Source organism: Micropterus dolomieu, linkage group LG08 (assembly GCF_021292245.1).
Source record: "Micropterus dolomieu isolate WLL.071019.BEF.003 ecotype Adirondacks linkage group LG08, ASM2129224v1, whole genome shotgun sequence".
In the NCBI taxonomy this organism is placed as follows: domain Eukaryota; kingdom Metazoa; phylum Chordata; class Actinopteri; order Centrarchiformes; family Centrarchidae; genus Micropterus; species Micropterus dolomieu.
The window spans coordinates 28,345,551-28,369,345 of record NC_060157.1 but is presented as its reverse complement, the minus strand read 5'-3'; the positions used below and the strand labels follow the sequence as shown (position 1 = coordinate 28,369,345).

At 41.2% G+C, this 23,795-nt stretch overlaps 1 protein-coding gene across 1 annotated transcript; it reads right to left on the bottom strand.

The window, feature by feature from the left end:
- Nucleotides 1–19: 19 nt before the first annotated feature.
- On the bottom strand, nucleotides 20–22,357 carry arhgef19 (Rho guanine nucleotide exchange factor (GEF) 19). The gene is made up of 16 exons (XM_046056540.1): nucleotides 22,035–22,357; nucleotides 9,145–9,856; nucleotides 8,549–9,040; nucleotides 7,301–7,433; nucleotides 7,131–7,216; nucleotides 6,767–7,023; nucleotides 6,482–6,642; nucleotides 6,217–6,369; nucleotides 5,777–5,906; nucleotides 5,526–5,600; nucleotides 5,339–5,428; nucleotides 5,041–5,204; nucleotides 3,220–3,378; nucleotides 3,053–3,132; nucleotides 2,862–2,966; nucleotides 20–2,699 (listed from the first exon to the last, which is right to left on the bottom strand). Exons 2-16 carry the CDS (start codon nucleotides 9,833–9,835, stop codon nucleotides 2,545–2,547), a joined length of 2,931 nt encoding a protein of 976 aa, XP_045912496.1. The 5' UTR covers nucleotides 9,836–9,856; nucleotides 22,035–22,357; the 3' UTR covers nucleotides 20–2,544.
- Between the last annotated feature and the right edge of the window lie 1,438 nt (nucleotides 22,358–23,795).

The window sequence follows — 23,795 nt, the reverse complement described above, 5'->3', positions numbered from 1 at the left end:
TAATTCATTCAACACGACATAGAATTGAAGTATCTGTATTTATTTCAATGGTTAAACATTTACAGAAGTGTGCAGAAACATCCAGTGTATTACAATATTTATATTTATTGTGGTATTAGAAATGAATCAAACTAAAAAGTTTAGAATTATGGAATGTAATAATATTTGTAAAATTTTTGTTCATATAAATTACAGTCATAAAAGGAAATGAACCATTTTCTACTCTTTATACATAAAGCAATCTACAGTAAAGTACATTTACATCAGAATCTCCTTAGAGAACAACCAGCTAGAGGAGTATAAATACACATGCTGCAACAGCAACCACTTAAATTACAACTAACAATGCAGATATAGAAAAAAGGGTTATAAACATTTCATGTGCCACTGGAAGAGTTTACATTTGAATGTTGATTATAGTGGTTCATTAGCAGCAGTTACACTGCGCTAAGGGTCATTTGGGGATTTTTACACTTAATGAGGGGAACACTGTGGATAGTATAGGCCTAAATGTAATTCAGTGCTTAGTGTATGACGGTATTACTTGATCCTGCATGATTATTGCAATACAATGATGTCTATCTTTTATTCAGCTGGGGCTAAACTGTAGCTCAAAGCTTTGAAATTGGTACATATGAAGCTAAACGTTTTACCACACAGATAACCAATGTAAATGCATCTCAAGGTGAATTTTATACATGTCCATTTCTTGGTTTCTAAAGGACAAGGCTGGTGTTATCTCATATTTTTCTTACTGTCAATTACCCTAAAAACTAAACAAAAACCAACAATGTCCAACCTCAGCCCAAAACCCAACTCATACCTACTGAAGACATCCATCCATCCATTGTCAACTGCTTATCCTGCGTACAGGGTCGCGGGGGGCTGGAGCCAATCCCAGCTGACGTTGGGCGAAAGGCGGGGTACACCCTGGACAGGCCGCCAGTCCATCGCAGGGCCACACATAGGGACAATTTAGAGCCACCTAGTCCGCATGTCTTTGGATGGTGGGAGGAAGCACCGGGCGAACCCACGCAGGCACGGGGAGAGCATGCATACTCCACAAAGAAAGGCCAGGAACGACCAAGGTCTGTGAGGCGACAGTGCTAACCACTGAACCACCGCGCAGAGATCTTTAAAAATGTCATAAATTGTCAATAATATCCCTAAACAGCTGGCTGCTGTAGTTTTTAGGAGTAAATAGTGCATTTGTTGGGGACTATTTTCATCTGTAAATTAATACACATTTGGTGCTTTAGTCAGTATTTACGTCAGTAGGACGGGTATGTGGAATCAACTCTGGCACATAAGAATAAGCTCTAAGCTTTGGTTACACAGACAGCACTCAGCACATCAGTTGGATCAGTTGGTGAATGGTTTCGGTCTTTTCATGGACTTTGTTGACAATAATAAAAATATAGAATATAGTCGACCTAATCCTCTAATCAGATTAGAGCACTAACAGAATAAAAAGTATTTGTGTAGTGCAGCATTGTAAAGAGGATAGTCTGTCCTTCATTTATGTTACAGTAGAATTGTGAAAATCTTCTTTAAAAATAATTAAACCACCATTTTATTGGTCGAAATTGTTACTACAGACCATTTGCAGTACACGCAGGGAGGGTGTCCTCTATAAGAAAGAGGCGAGGATGTTTTAACAATCCACATCTTTTTGTACATGGGTGGAAATGAACTGTGGCACACTGATGCATGCATCAGATATTGGATGGACTAAACACAGGCATTCATTTCTTTTCCTAACTAGTGTACATTTTTGTTAAATAAGTACAACAGAGCAAATCCTCGTCTGCCTTCTGAAATTAATGCAGCACACAGTGTGAACAAAGAAAAGATTAAAGGCCTCTGATGTGTGCTGATGCAGCTCAGCAGCAGGATCTGCCTCAAGCGTTTTCTCTGATGTTGTAATATTCCATGAATGAACCTCTTGCACCTCAGTGCTCAGTGGACTTTTCAATTCAAATTTGGAATTCTGGCCACTTGAGACCCGACTGAAGTAAAAATGCAATGACAAACTTGTTCCACTGTTCTCCTCTGACAGGAACCGAGATATGTAGTACGTTTACTCCCTGTGATGGTTACCGCGCATGCATGTATACCACACTTACTACAGAGATGCTTGAAAGTTTTCTCAGACTTTAAAATTGGTAATGAAATGCATTCATAGAAAGCATGCATACAGTAATTACTCCTACAAAGTTTAGAAACTTTAGTGTGGCAAACCTGTTAAAACTGTTGTCAATAGACTCTTGTTGTATAAAAGCCTGTCCAACTTAAAAATGTAAAGGGGCATTAAAAGCTTTGCACTCTCATTTCAAAACTGTATTCACAGCTAGCATGCTAAAGGAATATGCTGATACACAGTTTAGCAACCAATGCAAAGAACAGTCAGCAATGTTGACTGGTTTTAGTACCTGCATACTATATGTAAGTCCCACATTTATCTAAAATTAAGATGATCCAGAAGCTTAACAAATGCAACTTAACAACTGAAATGCACTTTTGACCTGCGACATGTTGCAATGATTAGTCTTCCCCCTCCAGTTTTTGCGTGACACATTTGATGCGAATATTTTCTCGGAGGTTGCGGAGGCGTGCGCTGCGACTTGTGATTTCCTCCACGTAGGTTTTGGGGAACCAGCCCCGTTCCCCGTCAGACAGCCTGATGCCTTCCACCCAGCCTGGTGAAAGACAACATCGCTCAGACATGAAACAAACCACTGCACATTATCATTTGCTGCTCTAACAGCCAGTGAGAGACACAAACCTAACTTTTTAAGTTACATTCCTTTAGGTACAGTTTGAAGGTGGATTGCAGTTTATGTGAAAGAGGACTTTCTTACCATCACTTGTAATGGTCTTAGCATGAAGAATATCAGCCTTTTCCAGTGTTAACTCATCGTGCTCTTGGGCCTGATAGCTTTTGATGCACTGAACTTGGGATATATCTAAGAGGAAAAGACATGAAAAAAGATGCATGTGAGGATTAAAAGGTTTGAATTGACTCATAGTGCACCTAAAGCTCTCTACTGACCCTCATTCTCACTGGCCTGCTCGATGTCTTCCAGCGGATCAGATGGAAACATTGCTGTGATCCATCTCTGCTTCCCGCTCCTTGGTAGACACAAAAACGAGCAGTTAGAGCACCATCTGCTAAAGCCTCCAGCTTGGACTGAAGCAAATATAAGTCTTGACACTCACTCAGTGTGTGACTTGAGCAGGATCTGGTGTTTAAGCTGCTGGCCTTCACACAGCTGCAGGTGGAAGATGAAACCTGAGATGCCCTGCAGCTTCTGACTGAGATCCTTAACTTTCAGCTCTCCTATCTTGGCATGTACAAATACCATGAACTTCAACGTACTGCAAAACAAATCAAATTATCAAGATCACCGACATTGTCACATTAATAACCAGCTGGTGTATCTTTAAAGCCACTATGAGTAGAATTGTTTTGTGGCTGCAGCATCTTTCAAATTATTCTGACATAGTCCTGATGAAAAGTGCATGTGTGTTTTCAGAGCAATGTCCCTGGGGTCAGGTGTTTGGGGTTGTGGTGGTAGAGGTGTGTGCACTGCTGTCTGCTATAGATTATTTCTGACTCTACCACTGGCAGGCGGCAACACTAGAAATGTTTATATTGTTGTTGCTTTCAAGGATGTGTTCTATCTTCAAGGAGTATTTTCACATTTTGGGAAATACACTTTCTTGCTGGGAGTTAAATGAGAAGCTGAATACCACCGGCTAGAGCCAGCAAAGAAATAGTCCATTACTTAAAGGTTCAGTGTGTAACTTTTAGTTGCATTTAGGAGTTGCAAATTGCAACCAGTGGCTCACGGTGCATTCAAGTGCTCCTCGGATGGTCCCATTTCCCGAGTTGTGAAGTCGTTCTTCCAAATTCAGTGTGTTCAAGTGCTCTTAAATAGGAATGTGGAATCAACATGGATGCTACTACAAAGTTGTGTTGGATTAGCATTATCAGAGTACATAAACAACACACAGACATCTAGTTCACTCTAAATGGACAGCAAACTAACTGTTATAACCATATTAAAAATCACCTGTTTGCAAATTATTATTATTATTATTATTTCTCTTTTGCAATAAAGATTTAAGGAGGAAAAAAAGATTTGGATTATTCCAACACCACTTGAATGCACCATCACTCATCGCTCACCTCTCCCTTTGCAAGCACGCAGGAAAAGCAGTGGTGGCCAACACGCTCTGTCTGCTCTTGTGCAAAATAATAATGCGTGGTCCTGTATTTGTCCAAATTTCTCTTCTTTTCTTACTTTAACTACGACCATCACTACCACTAACGTTACTTCTTCTTTGCATGTATTCAACGTAGTGACAAAACACTCTCTGTAGAGTAATTTGTCCGTTTAGGCTACTGTAGAAACATGGTGACGCAACATGGCGACGTCCATTGAAGGGGACCCGCTATGTATGTAGATAGAACTGGCTCATTCTAAGGCAATAAAAACATAACAGATCATTATGTAAGGTCTTTATACCCCACTAAAAACATGGTTATGTATGTTATGTTGCTTTTTTGTCAATAGATCCTCTTAAATACTACACACTGAACCTTTAACCCTCCTGTAAAACCACAAGTTCTTGTGTCACACTTTGATTTTTCTACAAATTACACGTGTTAATTAATGAGATTCAGAGGTGCTGGTCAGCAGTCTGTGTTAGAAAAATCAAGTAGGTGTCTTACAAGGTTCCGTTCTTTTAATTCAAATTCCCTCTTTGGGGGTCCCTGTGTTGAGCTGTGGTGTGCTGCACCTCCTGGTTTCTCTATTTCTAAACCCAGTGCATTTGGACTACACAAACCCACAAATTGAAACACAATTTAGACCTTGATGTCGCCCAGTAAAACTTACAGAACAGAATAAATAGATCACCAAAAATCTAAATAACTAAACAAAGACCCTCATTTTAGCGCCAGGTCCAAATTCTCCAAGGGGTTTGGGAGGGGTTTAGTTCTTGATCTCTTTGTATCGACTGCATGTCACTCACTCCTTCCTCCTGGACAGCAGGAGACAGTCATTGAACAGGTGGAGGTACACAGGCTTAGTGGGTAACTTGAGCTTTGATCCAGAAATACTCATCGTCTGTGTGTCCACTTCCAGGAGTTCGCCATGTTTCACCAGCCAGCGGGACTGAGAGATCAGAGGAAAGATCTGCAAAGAAAGGATAGAAGTTGCTAAATAACAAACGCTTATATAAACAATATACTACCAATAAAGACAAAGAAGTGAATCATGTGCCAACCACGTGAAAGACACAATAAACAATTCACAAAGACATCAGTCACCTTTCCCTCAAAATTTATTTTCTTATTGAGGTGAATAAGTTCCTCCATCCTCTTCATTGACTGCACACTGGAGTTACATTCTTTGATGATCTAAGAAGACACATACCAACATGGTTATTACTGCTGTGCCTCACCACTGATAATACTGGTACTCATCCAACTGGCTATTAGAGATGATAATCACCACCTTTTTTAGCTCATTGAAAGCTTTTGTGGCAGTGTCCTCATCTCGGGAGCCAGGTGTTGTCCTCTTTAAGATATTCTGAAAAATAAAGATGTTTTTGAAGACATGTCGAATAATAAACAATGTTCTTGTTACGCACAGTAGGGGAAAAAACATGCTGCAGCACAATGATTGGCCGGCCATTTACAGTTTTATGTAATTGGGTTTCAAGTGTGAACATGAATTCTGCAGGGAATGTTTAATCTTTAGTCTACCTCCACCAGCATTTTAAGCCGTGTGATCCTCTGAAACGGGAGGATTAGAAAAGAGGTCAGGGGAAGTCTCTGGCAGATGGGGTCCTCCTCCAAACGAGCCAGGATGCTGGGGAAACGAGGGTTCTCGTGCCTGAGAGGACGGGACAAGAAACACTTTGATAACTTTCAGTGAAAGTGGGTGTAAATTCCAGCATGTTTTTGAACCTGAGAAAAAATGTTCAGCTTTCTCTAGATGAACCGTCTGCAAGTTAAGTCATGCAGGTGTAAAATAACACCTGAACACCCTTAGAGGAAATCATGGACACACAAAACAATTGGACTTTATGCACTGCAGCCATGAATGTTCTCAGAGAGATAGTGCCTAGATACTGTTACATGAAGCACAGTATATGTTGAGGTTTCAGACAGCTGATGTACATATGATGAAAGCAGTTACTCACAGCAAACGCTGGTACGTCTGCTCCTGGTAAGCCTGGTTGGTTACATAAGGTAAATAAACCCTTCGCAGAGATGGGCAGTGCTCTAGGACAATGTCGCACACATCAAATCGCAGAATGTCTTCCTCCAGCCTGTGCTCCAGGTCCTGAAGAAACCTACAGGGGACCAGTGAGCAGAAGATACTCTCAGAGAAGGTGACATGATTACTGACATGATGAAATGAAGACTTTAGAGCAATAGAGCCCTATCAACAGCATATGACTTCACCTCTCACTGACATCTTTGACTTCGGGCAGCTTGGAGAAAAGCCACTGCTTATCCTGAGCTCCAAGACACTCGGCAAGCTCCTGCGACAACATGAAGTGGTCCACTGCGATCGTCAAACTGCGAATGTACGATGCCTCAGACGTCACCAGCTCAAACTTTGCCTGAGTTGAGTGAGATACAGACTGTCAGCCAGCAATCTACAGTACCGGAACTAGCAGAAAGCGGTGGCAGCCCAAAAGAGACACCAGCAACGACAAATTACGGAATTTGAAATGTCTCATTCACCTCCTGTAATTTCCTTTCCTCATTGCTGAAGTTGTCGAGCTGACCGCTGCTTCGAACATCCGGGATGTCCTGCCAAAGTGCAAAAGCAGAGCCGCGTGATGAGCGAAAGGAGCTGGATGGAGACAGATTAGAAGGGGAAGGGGTCCCGTCGGACTCCTCATCCCTGAGCCCCTCATCCTCTGTGCCTGGCTCCTTCCCTTGCTGCCTCTGGATCTCTCTGTTGATGGCTACGTCGCTGTATTCCTGGTACAGAATTGCTGCAGGAAATATTGAAAGTGAAAAAGGATGTAATGCAATGAAGTCTCGGTTTAATTAGGAGCAGTAGCAGAACGGTTTAAGAATCAAATAGTTCAGGGAAACTTACAGCTAGGCAAAAACCGTGATAAGCGATTTGAACTAGCAACAGTTGGAAGTGTGCCAAAGTCCTCCTCTAGGGATTTCTTTCGCATTCTGTGAAAAAGTGTGAGTTGACATCAATATATGTCCTTTAATATTTGCATTTTTTGTATTAAAATATTTTAAGTCTGTATTTACCCAAGTTTTGTGCTCCACCGATGCAAAGGCATGCCATTGTCATTACTGGGAAGAGTCGGTGCAGGTCCTATAGGACTGTGGGGAGCGCTATCACTAGAACCTCCTGAGCTGCGGTACCTTGAGTTGGACTTATCTAAGGAGGACAAAAAGCCAACAGTACAGGTCAAGTCAAGTCAATTTTATTTATTTAGCCTAATATCCCAAATCAAGGGCTTTACAATCTGTAAATGACACCCTCTATCCTACCCTCGATTCAGATTTGAAGTCCAAGGAAGAAGCAAGAGACCACATGTAATAAAGGCTCATGAAATGACCTTTCTGGAGGCACAGCTTCTTCACAGTTTGCCTGTTTGTGCTTCCTAAAGCAATCTACCAAACACGCACATGACCCCGTTACCCAGTCTTAGGGGGCAACAAATGTTTTCTTTTCTCTAGCAGCTATTTGACATTTTAGCCTTGATTAGATGACAAGAGTTGAGAGAGCTATCAGTCAACACTGTGGAGTTCCACTTCCCCTTCCTGGGCACCATCAGGACCTCAAGTGGGAGCTAAAGTGTACTTCTTGCGGCAGCAGTTCAACCTGCCAAAGACAGTGATGGTGCACTTCTACACGGACATCACTGAGTCCATCCTCAGCTCCTCCATCACCATCTGATACGGTGCGTGCTGCCACCGCCAGGGACAAGGGCAGGCTGCAGCGTATCATCCGCTCCACAGAGAAGGTGATCGGCTGCAATCGCCAAAAGAAAGTCCTTGTATGTTTAAAAACAACTTGGCAAAAAAATCTTTCTGATTCTGATTCTAGCCTATGTTATAGTACACCACATCACTTACCAATACGGGGTGAGCCCTGAATTATGCAACTAATTTCAGTGGTAGAGTTGCAGATTTTTGTTCTCTTTGAAGCAATGGCCATCTTGAAAAGCTTGTAAAATTTCCTAAATCACATTGTCTGTTGACTTAAGCAAAATAAAACAGCCTAAGTCCCACTCTTGACATAGGCCATTATACTACAGGGGTAGAATCGCATGATCTGTTCAACTGAGGATGTAGACGTTTTTACCAGAGGTGGCCAGGATCATAAGGGGATTATTTTGTCAAAAAATGACATAAGACATAATTTTAGGACGGTGACATTATGTAGTATTGTTTTGTAAGGGCTTTTTATACTGCTTGATTGAATGGGTTAAGTTTCTGGACTACCTTTCAATGACAAGTTACCATAATGTTGGTTCTGTTGCTACTCACAGTCCAGATTGGGGCTGAGGCTGTTGGAGCTCTGTCTGTCCCGGGAGGCCACCCGTGCAGACAGCGACTTCCCCAACTTCAAGGTGAAGGAGCTCTTCCTTTGAGACAGCTGGAGTCTAGATATCAGTTCTGAAGCTGAGAAGCGCCGCCGTTCTTGATCTCCTTGACGGCTCCGTGACAAAAAGCTCCCTCCTGTGGCATTTGATGTCTCTGCACTCTTCCTTTCTTCCCCCACCCCTGGGATCGGGTCCTCTATTATATGCAGTGGTTCTGCAGATAGATTAAAAATATCATCCTGACTGAGGTTTGGGAGATCTGTAACACCGTCTGTGGATGAAGGACTTGAAATGGCCTCCAGGGAAGATAATCCACTAAGGTCCTCCTCCAGGAAAGATGCAAAAGGTCCTGGGAAAATGTAGTCTGCGTCCAGGATTGGGCTGCTGAGAGATTCATCGCTCGGGCTGTCTGGGGAATAGACCTGCATCTTTCGCCCTGGAAACAAAAAATAACTTCATTAAGAGGAAGCATGTTAAGAATTTCTAAAGCCTAATTTGTTATGTCAAATTAGTCCATAGTGAGAAAAGCCGCACACTCACGGATAGACTTCTCTTTTAGTGAACCATGTGATGTCCTTCTCTGTGGTTGGCAGGAGTCTGGGCTCTGAACCCCAGGACCTTCAGGTGAGGATGGTGAACAAGGTAAGTGAGATTCCCAGGAGTCTCTGTTTGTGTATAGAGAGGACAGAGGGAACGACAGGGGGAGGCTAAGGGCGGCGTGGAGAGGACGACACACTGTTGTGACAGCACGAGGCTTTTCAGTTTGTTCCTGCAAAGAAGTCCTGGTGCCATTATGGCATTCAAGCTCACCGTCACACACAGGTGTATGAGAGCTCAAATTCAACGTTGTTTCATGCTTACTGTCTGTCCTATGGCAGCCGTTCTGCATGTCATTTAGTTCATTTAGTGTGTGTCTGAAGCCGTTCAGGGGCGGGGAGTGTGTTGTGCATTGTGCATCTGGAATAACAGTTGACCTTGGAGAACCAAGACCGTTTAGTTTAGGAGTCACTGGTGGTTGTAGCTCAATAAAAGCCAATGTTTCCTGCTGGCACACAGCAACATGCTTGTGGTGGCACGGGTGGAGGAGAGGCCTGTCCTCCTGGGCCTCGCTGAGAACCTGGGAATCTCCTGAGCCAGGGATCCACATGCTGGGACTCTCTCCTCGGCAGTGAAAAGCGTAAAGGTGGGGCTGGAAATCAGGAAAAGGTGAGAGTCCATACCCAGGGAGCATGGCTGAACGAACACATAGGAGCTGCAAAAGAGAGAGTATAACAATTTATACGCTTTATCAAAAAATCCTGTTGTCTATAATATTTTTTCAGGCCTCTATTCCTGCAGTAGAACTGCCAACAGCCACTCAGAGAGTAAACACAACATGATCTTTTTCTCATTTCATTTGACTTTCTTAATGCCTCATTTAAATGTAAATTCAGGAACTCACTTTAGAATAGCTTTTTAAAAATCTTTAAGTCTTAACTTATAACTTACTTAATAATTCAGGAACTCTATGAAACGATCAGTGTAGGGAGGGGGGTTGAATCTCATGTTCAGTTTTTAAAAGAGGCAAACTATATAGATTTTAATGATGCACTTTAACCGTAATATGTTAACGGTAAGATAATGTCATTGTTTTTGTCTTTTTTTTGTTTTCCAATAGAAACAAACACTGAATTATAATTATTTAATAAAGAGATTACAAACAGTTCAAATCATCAAATCCGGGTAGGAATGTGTCGCTCACTTAAATCATGTGAGAAAAATGGGCTCAAATTGCCAGTGCAGTATGTCTTTTGAATAAACCTTTGTATTCACTGTAGTTTTGAATAGTTGTATTCACATATTAGGGTCTGTAACATCTGCAATAAGGAAATTATGAGTATTTCCACAAATACCACAAATAAATACTTTAAACAGATTCAAATCTCTGTTTTCTATGATTAGTTTTCAAGCTGTTCATGTGGACAAAATGGATTGGGATGATTGCCTAATATTTGGTCAATTTCTTCATAAATACTTGAAGCAATCAAAGGAGCAAAGGAGGGAAAACTGTAATGTTTCTTTAAAACATTAACTGGTATATTATGATATAAGTATAATATCCAGTACAACAACAAACCACTTATGCGGCAAACATGGTTGACTGGACACAACTCACTGTTGGCAACTTGGCTTAGTGTTGCCAGAGGATTCCACTGACTCAACCGAGTGTTACACAGTAACAGTAAACAGTGCTGGGTACGTTGCATAAACTATTCAGACAGTCTGTGGATGTTTAGTTGATAGAGTTGGTATATGAATGACTTGCTGAAATGGCTTCTGTATATTTGTCAGATTCAGGCAGTCTCATTTAAGATGTTTATAAGACACACACACCCTGGATGGACCCTGAAACTTCTGACATGTGCAGGATGTTTCCAAGTAAAATCGAGTCTTTACTCACAGACACACACTCACACTTATACATTCTGGTGTAGCGTTGTCTCCTGAGCCGTGTCTTCCTGCTCTAATTAAAGACCTCTCTACAGGCGGCATTCAGTCCCTGTACTTAACACACACACACACACACACACACACACACACACACACACACACACACACACACACAGCCAGCTCCAGACAGAATCCCACAGCACAGACAGACAGAGGAAGTGAGCCCGTCCTCAGCACTCTCACCTTTCACCTGAGATCTATACTCATCCATCACTCTGGTCTACCTTCCTGTCAGCTAGCCAGCAGGCACCTTTTCTGATTGAATTATTATATTTACAGGTAAAACCCAGCAGTGGGTAATGACGTGCGCTCTCCTGACAAGCTGCTAAAACACACACTTGTGGAACTTGTGTCTTCTTACCCTCCTGCTTCCTGAACAGGTAATCCTCAACTACTGACTTAAACACCAGGTAAAAGGGACTGCATGTACAACACACACAGTCTCGTACGTATGCAGAGGGATGGAGAGGTAAACTGTTTTCTATAATTTTTTTCCCACATTTCTCCACAGTCACAGGGCCAGATCATTTTGTTATTGTAGATTCAAATTACTGTAAAAAGCAGCACCTCATAACCAAAAGAAATTACTATACACCATTCTTCCATTTTCTGGTAATAAAGAGCTGTCTTACACTTTTGTGCTTTTGGGAAGAAGTATGCTATTTACAGTAGCATTTAGCCTATCAATTAGCCTTGCTAGCATTGCCACCATAACTACTTTCAGAGTTGATTTCCTAAAGCGAAAAAAGCGATTTAAATATCCAGGATAAATACCATTTGCATATGCAGTGCATACTCAGGAAGTAAACTATACCAAAATCTGGAATCTACCAAAACTACACTTAAAAATCTGCTATATACTCTCAAAACATAAAATTAGTGAGAAGGTTGTGATTGTGTGAATGTTAATTGTTAACTTTTTATCTCTTTTATCTATGTGTTCACAACCACACACATAAACACACCGCAGGCTCTTTTCTATGGATAATTGTAAGAAACGATGCCCTCCAATTCATGTATTTGTAATTTAGAGTTTAATTATCATACCGACACACTGTAAATCTTTACGAGATATGTTTACCCATTTACTTTACAGTGTGTAGTATAACATTAATCTGGCATGTAATTTTCATGAGGATAAAAACATAAAATGATGTGTTTCCTGAAAGTCTAACTTTGTTTATAAAGAAATTCCTGGAGAATCACAGACGGGAAAGAGTTTACCTTCCTTTTTACTGAGCGCACATGTGCTGTATGCTGAGGCTGGTAGGCAGCCCAGTCAATCCTAACACACACACACACACACACACACGCACAGTATAGCAGGCACAAAAGTTACCTGTTCCCTGCTGCAGACAAAGGCATCCTTTATCTGTGTGCCTGGGCCAGGCTGCCCTGAGCACAGGACACCTGAGAGGGTGTGGGAACTGCTTATACTGATCCACTCATATAGTGCACCCACTGAGCCATATAAACACACCAGACCACTGCTGCATAATGACACAAGCTTATTGGTGTCTGGATGCGATTACTGGCTCGTTATACTGTAATCCTGCTGTCGATGTACAGTATTAACCAAACTTTACTTACCTCTATCTACACTGTCATATGAGATTAAACATCCATTATTTCCTAGTCTGCAGTGTATTGTCTAGAAAAACTGTAATTCAGTATCCATGATCATTCCATCTTTCAATGCTATCCTAATAAATGAATGTTCCCATAATCCTCCACCAACAGCCAAGTCGTCATAAATCAACAAACTGTTTGTAGAAAATTAGTTATCTGCTCATTTGATCAAGAAACCTCAAAGATCCCCAAAACTGACTATAAACCTCAACATAAATTAATCAAATCATGAAAGCATCTGATTACACATAGTGCACATTCCTGACACTGATACAATTATATCACTCTATTAAAATTTCAATTCCAAAGACATGTAATTTCCCTTGTCATAGCAGGGTGTTATTTGTGACTGTTATGGACTTTGCTGCCAGTGTTTCCCCCTGTAATTTCACTAGGCTGCTCTAAGACGCCATGTCTGCATTCAGCAGTTAATGAATGGCACTCTGGCATGCCTTTAATGCCAGCAGCCGTACGAAGAGCATTTTTAATTGTGATATTTTTCATCTCGAAGGTCTCAGAATAATCCTCCAATGGAGTGCATCACCTTCGTATGAACATAAATCAATTGCTGATTCAGCTTCATGACAGAGCCAAAGGTTGTGTAATCGCATAATTAAAGTTTGTTTGATGAAGGGGGTGGGGTGACAGTGTTAAAACAAATGGATTCACTGTTCAGCTGTTTGTGGTTCATGGAGGTGGAAGAAACACATTTCTACACTGTTTACTTTTCTAATGTTAAGGAGTGGGATCACTGCTTTAAAGTGGCCGTGTGGAAGAGGCTTAATGTTTCAGAGAAGAAAATGATTATTATATATATGTGCCTGGCTTATACAAGTCACCATTAATAGTCTGTGTGCGGATGTGGGTTTTACTGTCTATAAATGACTCAGCAATTTGATGAAATTTCTTGAAAACAGAGATCGACTTTGTTTTGCTCAGTAAGGTCCTGCAAGGCTGACTAGGCATTTGCTCGGGTCAGACATCACTTCAAGTTGGTTAGACATCAACATATCATTCAGACATCAACATCAACCTTTCCTAGATGAGATCACAAATTGGGGCCATGATCAGCCTTTGCCTCTGATTTTTGAACTCGAAAAATATGGCAGCTGTTCTAGAAATCTCAATTTTCACATCGCATTTTATGGTTCGGCAGCTCACTACCTACAATCAAAGCACAAGTTTCACGTCATCAGGTAGTGGTTTTCTAAGGCCCAGTACACCCTGCATTAAAAATAGTGTGTTATTAATATCAACAACTTCCATGAAAAAGACTCAAACCAACACTCAATCGATCCAGCTATGAACATGTGCAGTGTTTTAAGTCATTCTGACATACACCATCCCTCTGCTTTAAATACACCATATGCATTTTTATCCATGTCAGAAAATAATCTCCCAAAGATACAGTTTTTTACTCTTGTTTCAGTTTTGCTACAACTACAGTGCCATGCTTTTTCATGAAATAATTTAGTTTCCTTCACTTTTTAAAAACTATGAAACTACATATTTGTGACGTTTTTCAAAATGTATGCGTTCAGTAGAAATCAGTGGGTTTTGGGCTGGATGCCACAGACAGCATGATGAAGTTAGAAAGTACTGAGAAAAGGTACTTAAAAATATTCATATAAAAAAATATTAATATGTTTAATTGTGCCAAATAATAGATACATGTATTTTTCCAGCCTCATAGCACGAGATAAAACAATTAACACCCTGCAAAGTTGTGGCCCTGCTTTGTAGCAGGGTCGATTGCGGCCAACCTCCCTCAAGATGCGACAGACTGGGGCTAACTGTATTTTTAGAGATTCAGATCTAGTTAAGGGCGATGTATTACGTTGGTCCGGGCTCTCTGGAACAAACTGCTGATCTGAACAGAGCAATTAAAAAAAAAGTGGACGTTTTCCAGCTACAACTAAACTTGTAGGATAAAATTCCAAGAGACATTTCCAACCTTCCCGCTTACTTTTCAGCTGCTCAAGTGCAGATAGTGCTAGAAATAGGATGACCCCACATCGGCTGTTAGGTCTGAAAGGTCTCACTCTGAATGCCAAAACTGTTATTTTCCAGTAGTTTGCATGGTGACATACAGTATAAGTAACCTGGTTCCAGACTGAGCCAATCAGAGCTTTGTATATGCGATTAAAATGGTGGGGACATTGTCCCTTAGTTATGGGCCTAGACTGCATGGAGACTTCCCATGATGCACTGAGCTCCTATCTCCTCCTCTTTCTTTCTTATCCCAATAATGCACGTTACCGATTCGACTTCTTCCCTTTTTCGTAGTTTTATGCTTTCTTGTCTCTCTCCTGTCTTCTTCTGTCACTTTCTGCAGGCATTTCAGCCTCCGGAGCTGTGGAGTCTGGATCTGTGTTTGCGGGCTTCCCGCTGCCCCCATGTTTCTGCTCGACACCTGCTGCTATGATTATTATCATTACTATTGCTATCATAATTACTACAACAAGCCATCGATGAAAAAAGCAACAGTAAAATTGACACAAACTTGTGTCAAGCATGGATGAGACTGATGCAGCTGAACAAGTTGTTGTAAGGCAACTCGCATAGCGTGAAAAACATAACTTGTGCCAAAGAGGAGATACGTCATGTGAACAGGATGTCAGACTCAATTTATGAAGTGAAACAAACATTCAAGAACATTTTATCCAGTTACAGGACACTGGGAGCTTTGTTATGTTGTTGCAAAACCTACTGGTCACGGACGTAAGTCCCAAAAAAATTGTACTGAGAGATCATCTTTAGTTGTTTGTGGTGTTAAAATGTGGGTTATGAAAATCTGGCCTTCCAACCAGCTTATATTTTATCTAACGCTGATCAGACCATGTGAAAAGTCATACCATCTGTCCCTTCCCCCTCACACAGTTTCTCTTCATGAGCATAAGTCCAGTGTGTTTGGTCAGACACACTGGAGTGCCCTAACAGTGTGGTGTGACCAGCTCATGTGTGTCTGTGAGATCGCAGTTTAACTCGGTCACATCAGACCACTAATTGCCAAGCACTAGACTAAAGAGGCCAGCATTGTCTGCCGAGACAAGACATGACATCATACAGCGTCACTTCTAGGAAAACCACCCTCCCAGGCTCTCTGTGTTTTGTAACATTTTCTATCAACGCTATGACCTTTTCTATTAACGCTGGTGTAGTGATGAGACTTTTAAACACTTTTAAACTGGAACTACAAAGCTTAAACAGTGTCATATAATAAAGAAAAAGACAAGTTGGTTCTTGATAAAAGGTGGGTGCACTATGTCAAGTTAGAGGTTATCATAAAGAAAACAATCCCAGTGTAAGCTCAAATTCAAGTGTACTCCACAGATTTTAACATTTATTCATTTAACTGACGCTTTGTATCCAAAGCGACTTACAATTGCTATATTTATGTCAGAGGTCGCACACCTCTGGAGCAACTAGGGGTTAAGTGTCTCACTCAGGGACACAACAGTGGATTTGTCACATCTGGGGAATTGAACCCAGGTCTCTCACATCAAAGGCATGTGTCTTATCCACTGTCCAATCGCGAGCCCACACAAATATATAAATTTTGTTGTGTGTTTACTAAATGATGGAGCAGGCTGTGTAGTTATGGTGAGTTGTTGCAGTGTGGGACTGAAATACAAACTGCAAAGCTTCATCACATCGTTTGCAGGCTTTCTATCCAATTATGATGCAAATTACGATGTGTTGACATAAAAACAACTAAGGGCAACTGGGAACTTGATGATAAATTTAAGGCTATTATTACACAATACCTACAAGTTCATATGTTTGTCTGAGGTAGGCAGGTTTCGGTCAATAAATGATGTGGTTTTGCATATTCTGAGACGGTAAAATGCATCTTCTATGTGTCTCCCCTTATGGATAGATGATTGTTAGTCGAACCGTTTGATAATGAAGTTAAACTTTTTCCATATGAATACTCGAAATGCTTCCCATTTCTTCTTGTTGATGTTTGATGAATCGATTAAGCCAAGTGAGAACATTTCAAACCTAAAATACCTAGATGGAATGCCAGGCAGTATCTTCTTGGTATTTTAATGGGCTTCAACTAAATCTTAGTCAAAACAAACTCCTCTGCGAGACTCAGATTCCAATCCGAGAAAACCCACCAGATGTCAAGGTGACGCACTAACCTGCATTCTTTTGGTAAGGTCAGACGCCTGAATGGTGTGAGAATGGTTGAGGGAATCCAGGTCAGGGAGTTTCTTGGTATTCGTCCCTCTTCTAGCCTCAATCCACTGAGACAGGTGAGCACCCCAGAGGCTACATAAGAGGAGGGTTGGGGGAGGGGGGTCACCCAAATGTTTACACATGGTGTGGGTCCTCCTAATCCTCCTCTACAGCCTCAGGCAACTTACCCACGACCTTCAGAGACACTATGAAAATGCATACTGACAACCTGGCTAATGACACAAATCTATGACACACACCTGAATGTGAGTGTGTGTGTTTGAGATGTGATCTTCTGTCTTTGATTGAAAGCGACAAGACGTAGAGAGGCCTTCCCTGACCTTGTCTCACCCAGTCAGATTCCAGCAACAGAAACGGACAGACAGCAATCTCTCATTTAAAAGCCTGCAAAAATGGCGACCATCTCACACGTAGATGCCAAGACTTTTGGACCTTTAACCTCCCCTTCCCCCCGCTTTACTCTGCCACCATAACAACTGCAGTCAGATAAGCTGACACACAGGAGACAGAATAGTAAAGACACAAAGGAGCTATTGACAAACTTATGGAAATAACCTGGTCTAATTATGGTGCTTTGTCATAAGTCACAAAAGCTAAGTCGGCCAAGGATCCAACACGCAGTGAATCCAGAAAATCTCATAATTAGTACTTTCTGACAGATGATGGCTATCTGTATGCAATGAGATTTTAAGAAAAGGAGTGTTGATTTAGGATGTTTTGGCAGGTTATATTATCATGTGAAAAGTTAAATCCAACACAAAAAGACACTGACAGCTTACAGTATGTTCCTTGGTCAGTGTCCCCAAAAACCCACCTTAGTCTATAAAATCTCAGACAATATGTCCATCACAGTATCTCCGAGCCCAGGCTGACAAAGCTGGAATGAGAAGCCAATTGTTGACAATATTGCTTGATAAACAACTTAAATATTCAAAGGGTAAGGCTAGCGGTTTTCCATGTTTTTCTTGTGGTCAATGAATCCTATAAAAGACCTCCTATCGCATTTACATAAAGCTCCAAATTCAGTTTAGAATTTAGTTTTCAAATTCAGTTTCAACTCAGAGCCACTCATCCTGGGGATTCTAGGCTACAGTAGAATAGAGGAGCTCTAATTCAATTCAATTTGGAACTCCACCAAAAATTTATATAATCCTCACAAGTTGAAACATGAGTTCAATGAACTTTCAAACATTAGTTTCAATTTCAATCTTTTATATATAATTTAAGGTTTGCAAACAATATTCAGTTTGAACATTTGAAATTCAAGGCTATTAAATTCAGATTTAATTTGTGCTGGCACTAAAATAACTTCATCACACTGTTGCACTGGGTGACATGTTCCTTCATTACCATCAACACATACACTAGTTTATTTTCAAGTTTATTTTTAGTTTATCAACACTTACAAGTACAGCACCAAATGTGCATTACTCCTCAGTTGAAAATAGTCCCAAGTGATGCACCGTTTCTTCCTTTTTGAATAATATTTGCTAAAAACTACAGATTTAGCCTTTATCCAAAATGAAACTTTACTTGTGACAAATTCTTTAAGATTTATGTTTTCTATATGAACTAGTGTGTTTTAGGCTGAGAGCCAAAGACAAGATACAAAGGTAGGAAAGTATTGAACTAATGCACGGTTGGTTTTGGTCTTTTCGTGAGACTTGTTGACTATAAGAAAATAAAAAAATATCACCAACAATATCCTTTAAATGTTTAAGCTGTTTATCAATGAAAAATGCCAAACCTTGTTCTTTGATCCATAACTGGTGTTTCATTTTCTGTTGATTGACCAATCTTATCAGCACTACAAGCTTTGTAGTAAATGAGTAACATTAAAAGAAGGTGTGTAGTGTCATTTCATTTTTTGTTGTTGTTGTTTAAATTCATTGAAAAGTGGGAATCTGGGTTTCCTGTACTCAAACTGTCAATCAGAGCACTTTGATACTAAACTGAACCTTTGCTACTGAGCTCTCAAGAGGCTGACCTACTTTACAACAAATTGCTGATGCATCTCTTGCATTCATCTATTACTGTATTCACTCGCATTCTCTTTCTCGGTTTTCTAGCTCTCTGCTCCACTTTTTCCCAGGTGAGCACCAGCAGTCCCACCCCCCCTTCTTGCTTTTATTATCTGGACAGGTATGGACAAGCCATCCACCGGGCTGCTTGTTGTTTTGAAATGTGATAGGGTAAAAGTGGAACACGCCTAACGAGCTGACCGTCCAGGAACAAATCCACTTTAGCCCAGAGCTAAAGCTATAAACTATTCAAACTCTGAATATCAGCAGTGTCATCAGGGTGAAAGCGCTGAATTCAAAGAGAGCTAAACGCCATTGTAGACGCTGTAAAAAAAAGCAAAGAGGAGCTGCTGCTGTTGTACTTGAGTGCAACACCTGGTTTGTGTGGAGCTTCTTTGTTCCAGAAGAGGCTCACAAAACTAACATTTTAGTGAAGAAGCAATATCTACTGAGCCAGAATCGTTATATCCCACACAAATATAAATGTGAAATGTGAATGTATTGGCCAAGTCACAATGTGAAATAACCTGACTGCTACAGTGCTAGACAGGTGTGCAGCAGAGGGAGTGCTTGGCACACATCGCCTCAGGGTTCTAGTTTTAACCTTCAAGTATGGGCAAAATATTCGGTGACGCACAGATTAACTAATAATCTGTGTCACACTAATAAAAATGCTTTGTGCTTTCAATGTGATCTCTTTTCGTCTCAGAAAATCTGCTTTGTTTACTTACAAGTCACTCATTAATATAGTAATGTGATGGCTGTAAGTGAATGCACAGGTTTCTAACTCAGTAGGTGGTCTATTTTATGGTCCAGGTTTGAAGACAAGTTCATATTCAAATTCAGAGGCATCAACCTCCAGATGAAACCTTCTGACACACAGAGACACTTTTCCACATTCCCTGGATGACTCTGCAAGCTCATTCCTCTGAAATTGACCACTAAACCGAGGCAGAAGGCAAACAAAGAAGCCCAACTATACACGTGCATGAACAAGGGCTGCTATTATGGGCTATTAAGGCTGCTGCTATTTAGGCCACGAACCAAAAAGCTAAGAAAGTGACAGGGCCTCCTCAAAATATCAGTGTCACTGATGTTTAAAAGGCGGGGTTGCTTTCAGTCACTCAATGCCTAATGATTTTAGCCTAGTTTTAAGAAAAATAGGTCAGTGCAAAACACAGAGCAGAGACGGTCAGCTGAACATGAAGAGAACAGGGAGCATTCCCCTGCAAGGTTAGCTGGGGAAGTAGAGGGAAGTATGTGATTGAAGGAAGGTGAGGTGTGGCATCCTGGATCGCCTTCTCACAGCATATACATACACATACATGCTCAGACAGCCTCTGTCTGAGTGGCAGGTGATGGGGCAGGTGCTCTCCAGACATACAGTTGTGGGGGAGGGAGTAAGTGGGAAGAAGGAAGGGCCCTGTGGTGAGATGAGTTATAAATCTGTATGTGATATGAGCAGGCATGCGGAGGGAAATCAATGTACAGTAGTGTGCTCCCAGGCTAGAAATTCAATCACAGCTAGTCAGTCATCCTATATCTCCTTTTTACCAATGTGACAACTATTAAAAAATACTATTGTTATCAGAAGTCTACTACCATACAGGGGATCTTCAGCCTGTAATAAAGTGCAATAAAACAGTTCAAGGTCCTGATTTATGCTTTGTGCTGGTACACGTCTACCCAATGTGCAGGTGGTGCATTTGAGTCAGACATACTGTAGTAAATCAGATAATCCAGAAAACACCTACAGCTATCTATTTCTGCTCCAGCCAAAATATGTACCTCCAGACTACCCATGCACACAGACACACAGCAGCAAACTCACATGACAATACACTTAGTCATCAAGAACGGCAGACAGAAAAGGCAGCCATCACCTCAGCCAGCCCACTCACTGATGGAACATGGAATGGATTGATTGGAGGATGTTAAGAAAAATTCTGGAAAGTGGTCATTTGGTTCAGATGTGGGTCACAATTGCCACACTGAGAAGAAGGGTGCCGCTTCCCCAGATTTTAAAATCTTTACCAGGCTACTGAATGTTATAATTGCATTGTTGTTTATCCCTCGCGAAGGAGTGTCAACAACTCCGACCAGCTGGAGACTCCACACGAGTGAACAAACAAACAGTGAGACAGGCGGAAAGATAACCCAAACCACTGTGTACTGCTTCTGGGAAACACACATATGTACATGAATGCACGAACACGCACACACACACACACACACACACACACATCCAGGTACACTCCTCAGCAAACAACCCAAGGCTCTTTCTTTGCCTGAAGTTATAGGCAGAGAAGGTGTTTAGTTATTATGCTAAAATGTCAAATGAAGGAGAACACAGAAGAGTGTGTTAGCTGTGGCACCAAGTTTCAGCCATGTACAGTTTTTAACAACCCCTCATCCAACATACTCAAGACATGCACTTACCTGCCCCGCTCTGCAACAACTCATTGCTGCACTGTAACCATCACATTGAGCGCTCACCTCACTCTGCAGTGCCTAGGGAGCAGCTGTAAACATTATTGATGCAAGCAGGTACCTCTTCCAAGAGAATAAATGAATAGTGAAGCTGATGATCCCGCTGGCAGGATTCATGCATCTAATTGCAACTTTTGTCCTGCAGCACATGGACGACGGGGAACAGTCACATTTGTTCAGTCACAGTCACAAATGCCTATGCATTTACTGAAATAATTTATTTAACATGTTGGTTTATTCAGTAGAGAATATATATATATATAATCCGGGCAATAATATATATCCAGGCAAACAGAGTTATGTTTGTCGCCTGATAATCCATCTCATAGTTGTTTCCTAAATCCCATATATCCCTACCTTTGTTATCAGAGCATATATGCTGTCAGATAAATGCAATGCACCTGACAAGCTGCACAGCACAAGTGCACCACACAAAGCACAGCGTGCACTCTCAGGCAAATAACCAAGCCCAACTTTCACTCCCAGCAGCAAAAGTTGGCAAGGTATTGACACAAACTTGGAATGTGAATGTATTTCTCTGCTTTGTTCATTTTTGTGTGAAAGAGTTATTGTCGCTGTTTTTCAGTACCGTACCTCATTGGTGTTAGCAGCCTAGTGTGTGAGCTGGATGGTGGCCAGCAGCAGTGTGTGAATCCAGGCCATCCCAGGGTCAGGCTGAGCCACTCTACTATCCATTGCTACCTTGTGTTCCTCCCGGCTTCTTTCCTCCCTTCTCCTCCCTCAGCTCTTTTTCTTAAACGCAACTCAGACTTTCCAAACCAGTGCTCTTCTGCCTGGTTCTTCTCTTTCTTCTTCTTGTTCTCCGCCTCCACGAGGAAAACAAAAACAGGTTGAAAAACAGCCACCACTTGCTGCTCTCAGAGCTACTTACAATGCAGATCCCCTCTCTAAGCTCCTCTGCTCTCCCTTCCCTCTCACTCCTTTTCCCTCCCTCCCTCTCTCTCTGCTACTGTTGGGGAAGTACTCTCTCAAATTCTCCTCCCCTCTCTTGCCCTTCCTCTTACTCTAATAGTTATTTAGTGTCTCATTTCAGCACCTGCTTTGAGACAGAAAGAGACAGAGAGGAGGGAGCAGACAGAAAAATGTTGCTCCTCATTGGGAGTGTGTACAAGTAAAAATGTGCACGTGCATGTCTATGTGATTGCGTGGGGGTCTACTTTATCAGCAAAATAATACGCACACACAATACATGTGTGTTCACGTACTGTGTTGTTTTAATTGGTGTGGTGTGCACTTGCACATTCAAATTCAAAACACATCCTCGCATGCAAAAGCGCACATTGCATGTTAGTCTTTGTGCATGTATGTATTTACATCACTACGCATACAGACCCATTGCTAGAAATGCTTGTCTGTGTGTGCCTGCTGCAGCTTTCATTGCACGTCAAACTGGGAGTTGGTGACAGAAAGAAGCTGCTATGGCATGCTTGAACTCTTTCATCCCTTTCAACGCTCACCGCTTTCTTCTGTATCAACTATGTTCACTAATCAAACATGAACAAGAATGATGGTGGGTGGTTGTGGGTTGGGGGGGGGTTAGGTTACCTCAGGACACTAGCTTAGTCAGCAGTGGAGGTTGTCTAATTGTCCCACTTTTTGTCAGAGGAAAACAGGTCACTAAATGCTTTAGACTTGTTTGTGATTTTTCTTTTGAATCACCAGTCTCACTGAGAAAGAAACATTTTAAAGTGGATAAAATGTGGAATGTACAATAAAATATTATTACTTTATTATTGTATTATTACTATGTTAACCCCTAATATTACATTTGTCCTTTCATTTCCAGACGGAGCACACAGCTGGTTTCAGTAGAAAAGACTTAGTGACTAGCTAGTGAATGTATTAGAGCATTTAGCAGCTAAATAGGCACTGATATCTCCCTCGAGAGTTGGTGGTGACCAAAACAGAGTCTAAAGGAGAGTGAATATTGGACCTGCTTTCACCACATGGCCAGAAACACGAGTCCAAATGAATGCTAATGAATGCTGTGTGTAGGCGATGTTTACTAAGACCGTTGCAAACTTTATAAGGTGGTAACATGTCAGGATTGTGTATTTTAATGTGTTGTGTTGTTTAGCTAATAAATAAATACATGCATACAGATTTAATATTGGAAAATATTATCTTGATTCAAAGAATTATAAATATTCTGTATCAGTTTAAGATACAGTGTAAGATTAATGGCCGCATCATCTAATGGAAATATTCTAGATGTCTGCAGCATTTTAAACACATTTCCTCACAATTCAACCAGACTTATTTGGTCTCTTTGGAAACTTTGGGATCTCTGTTAGAAATTCAAATAAAATTTTGTGAACAGCGTTTTGCGGTTTG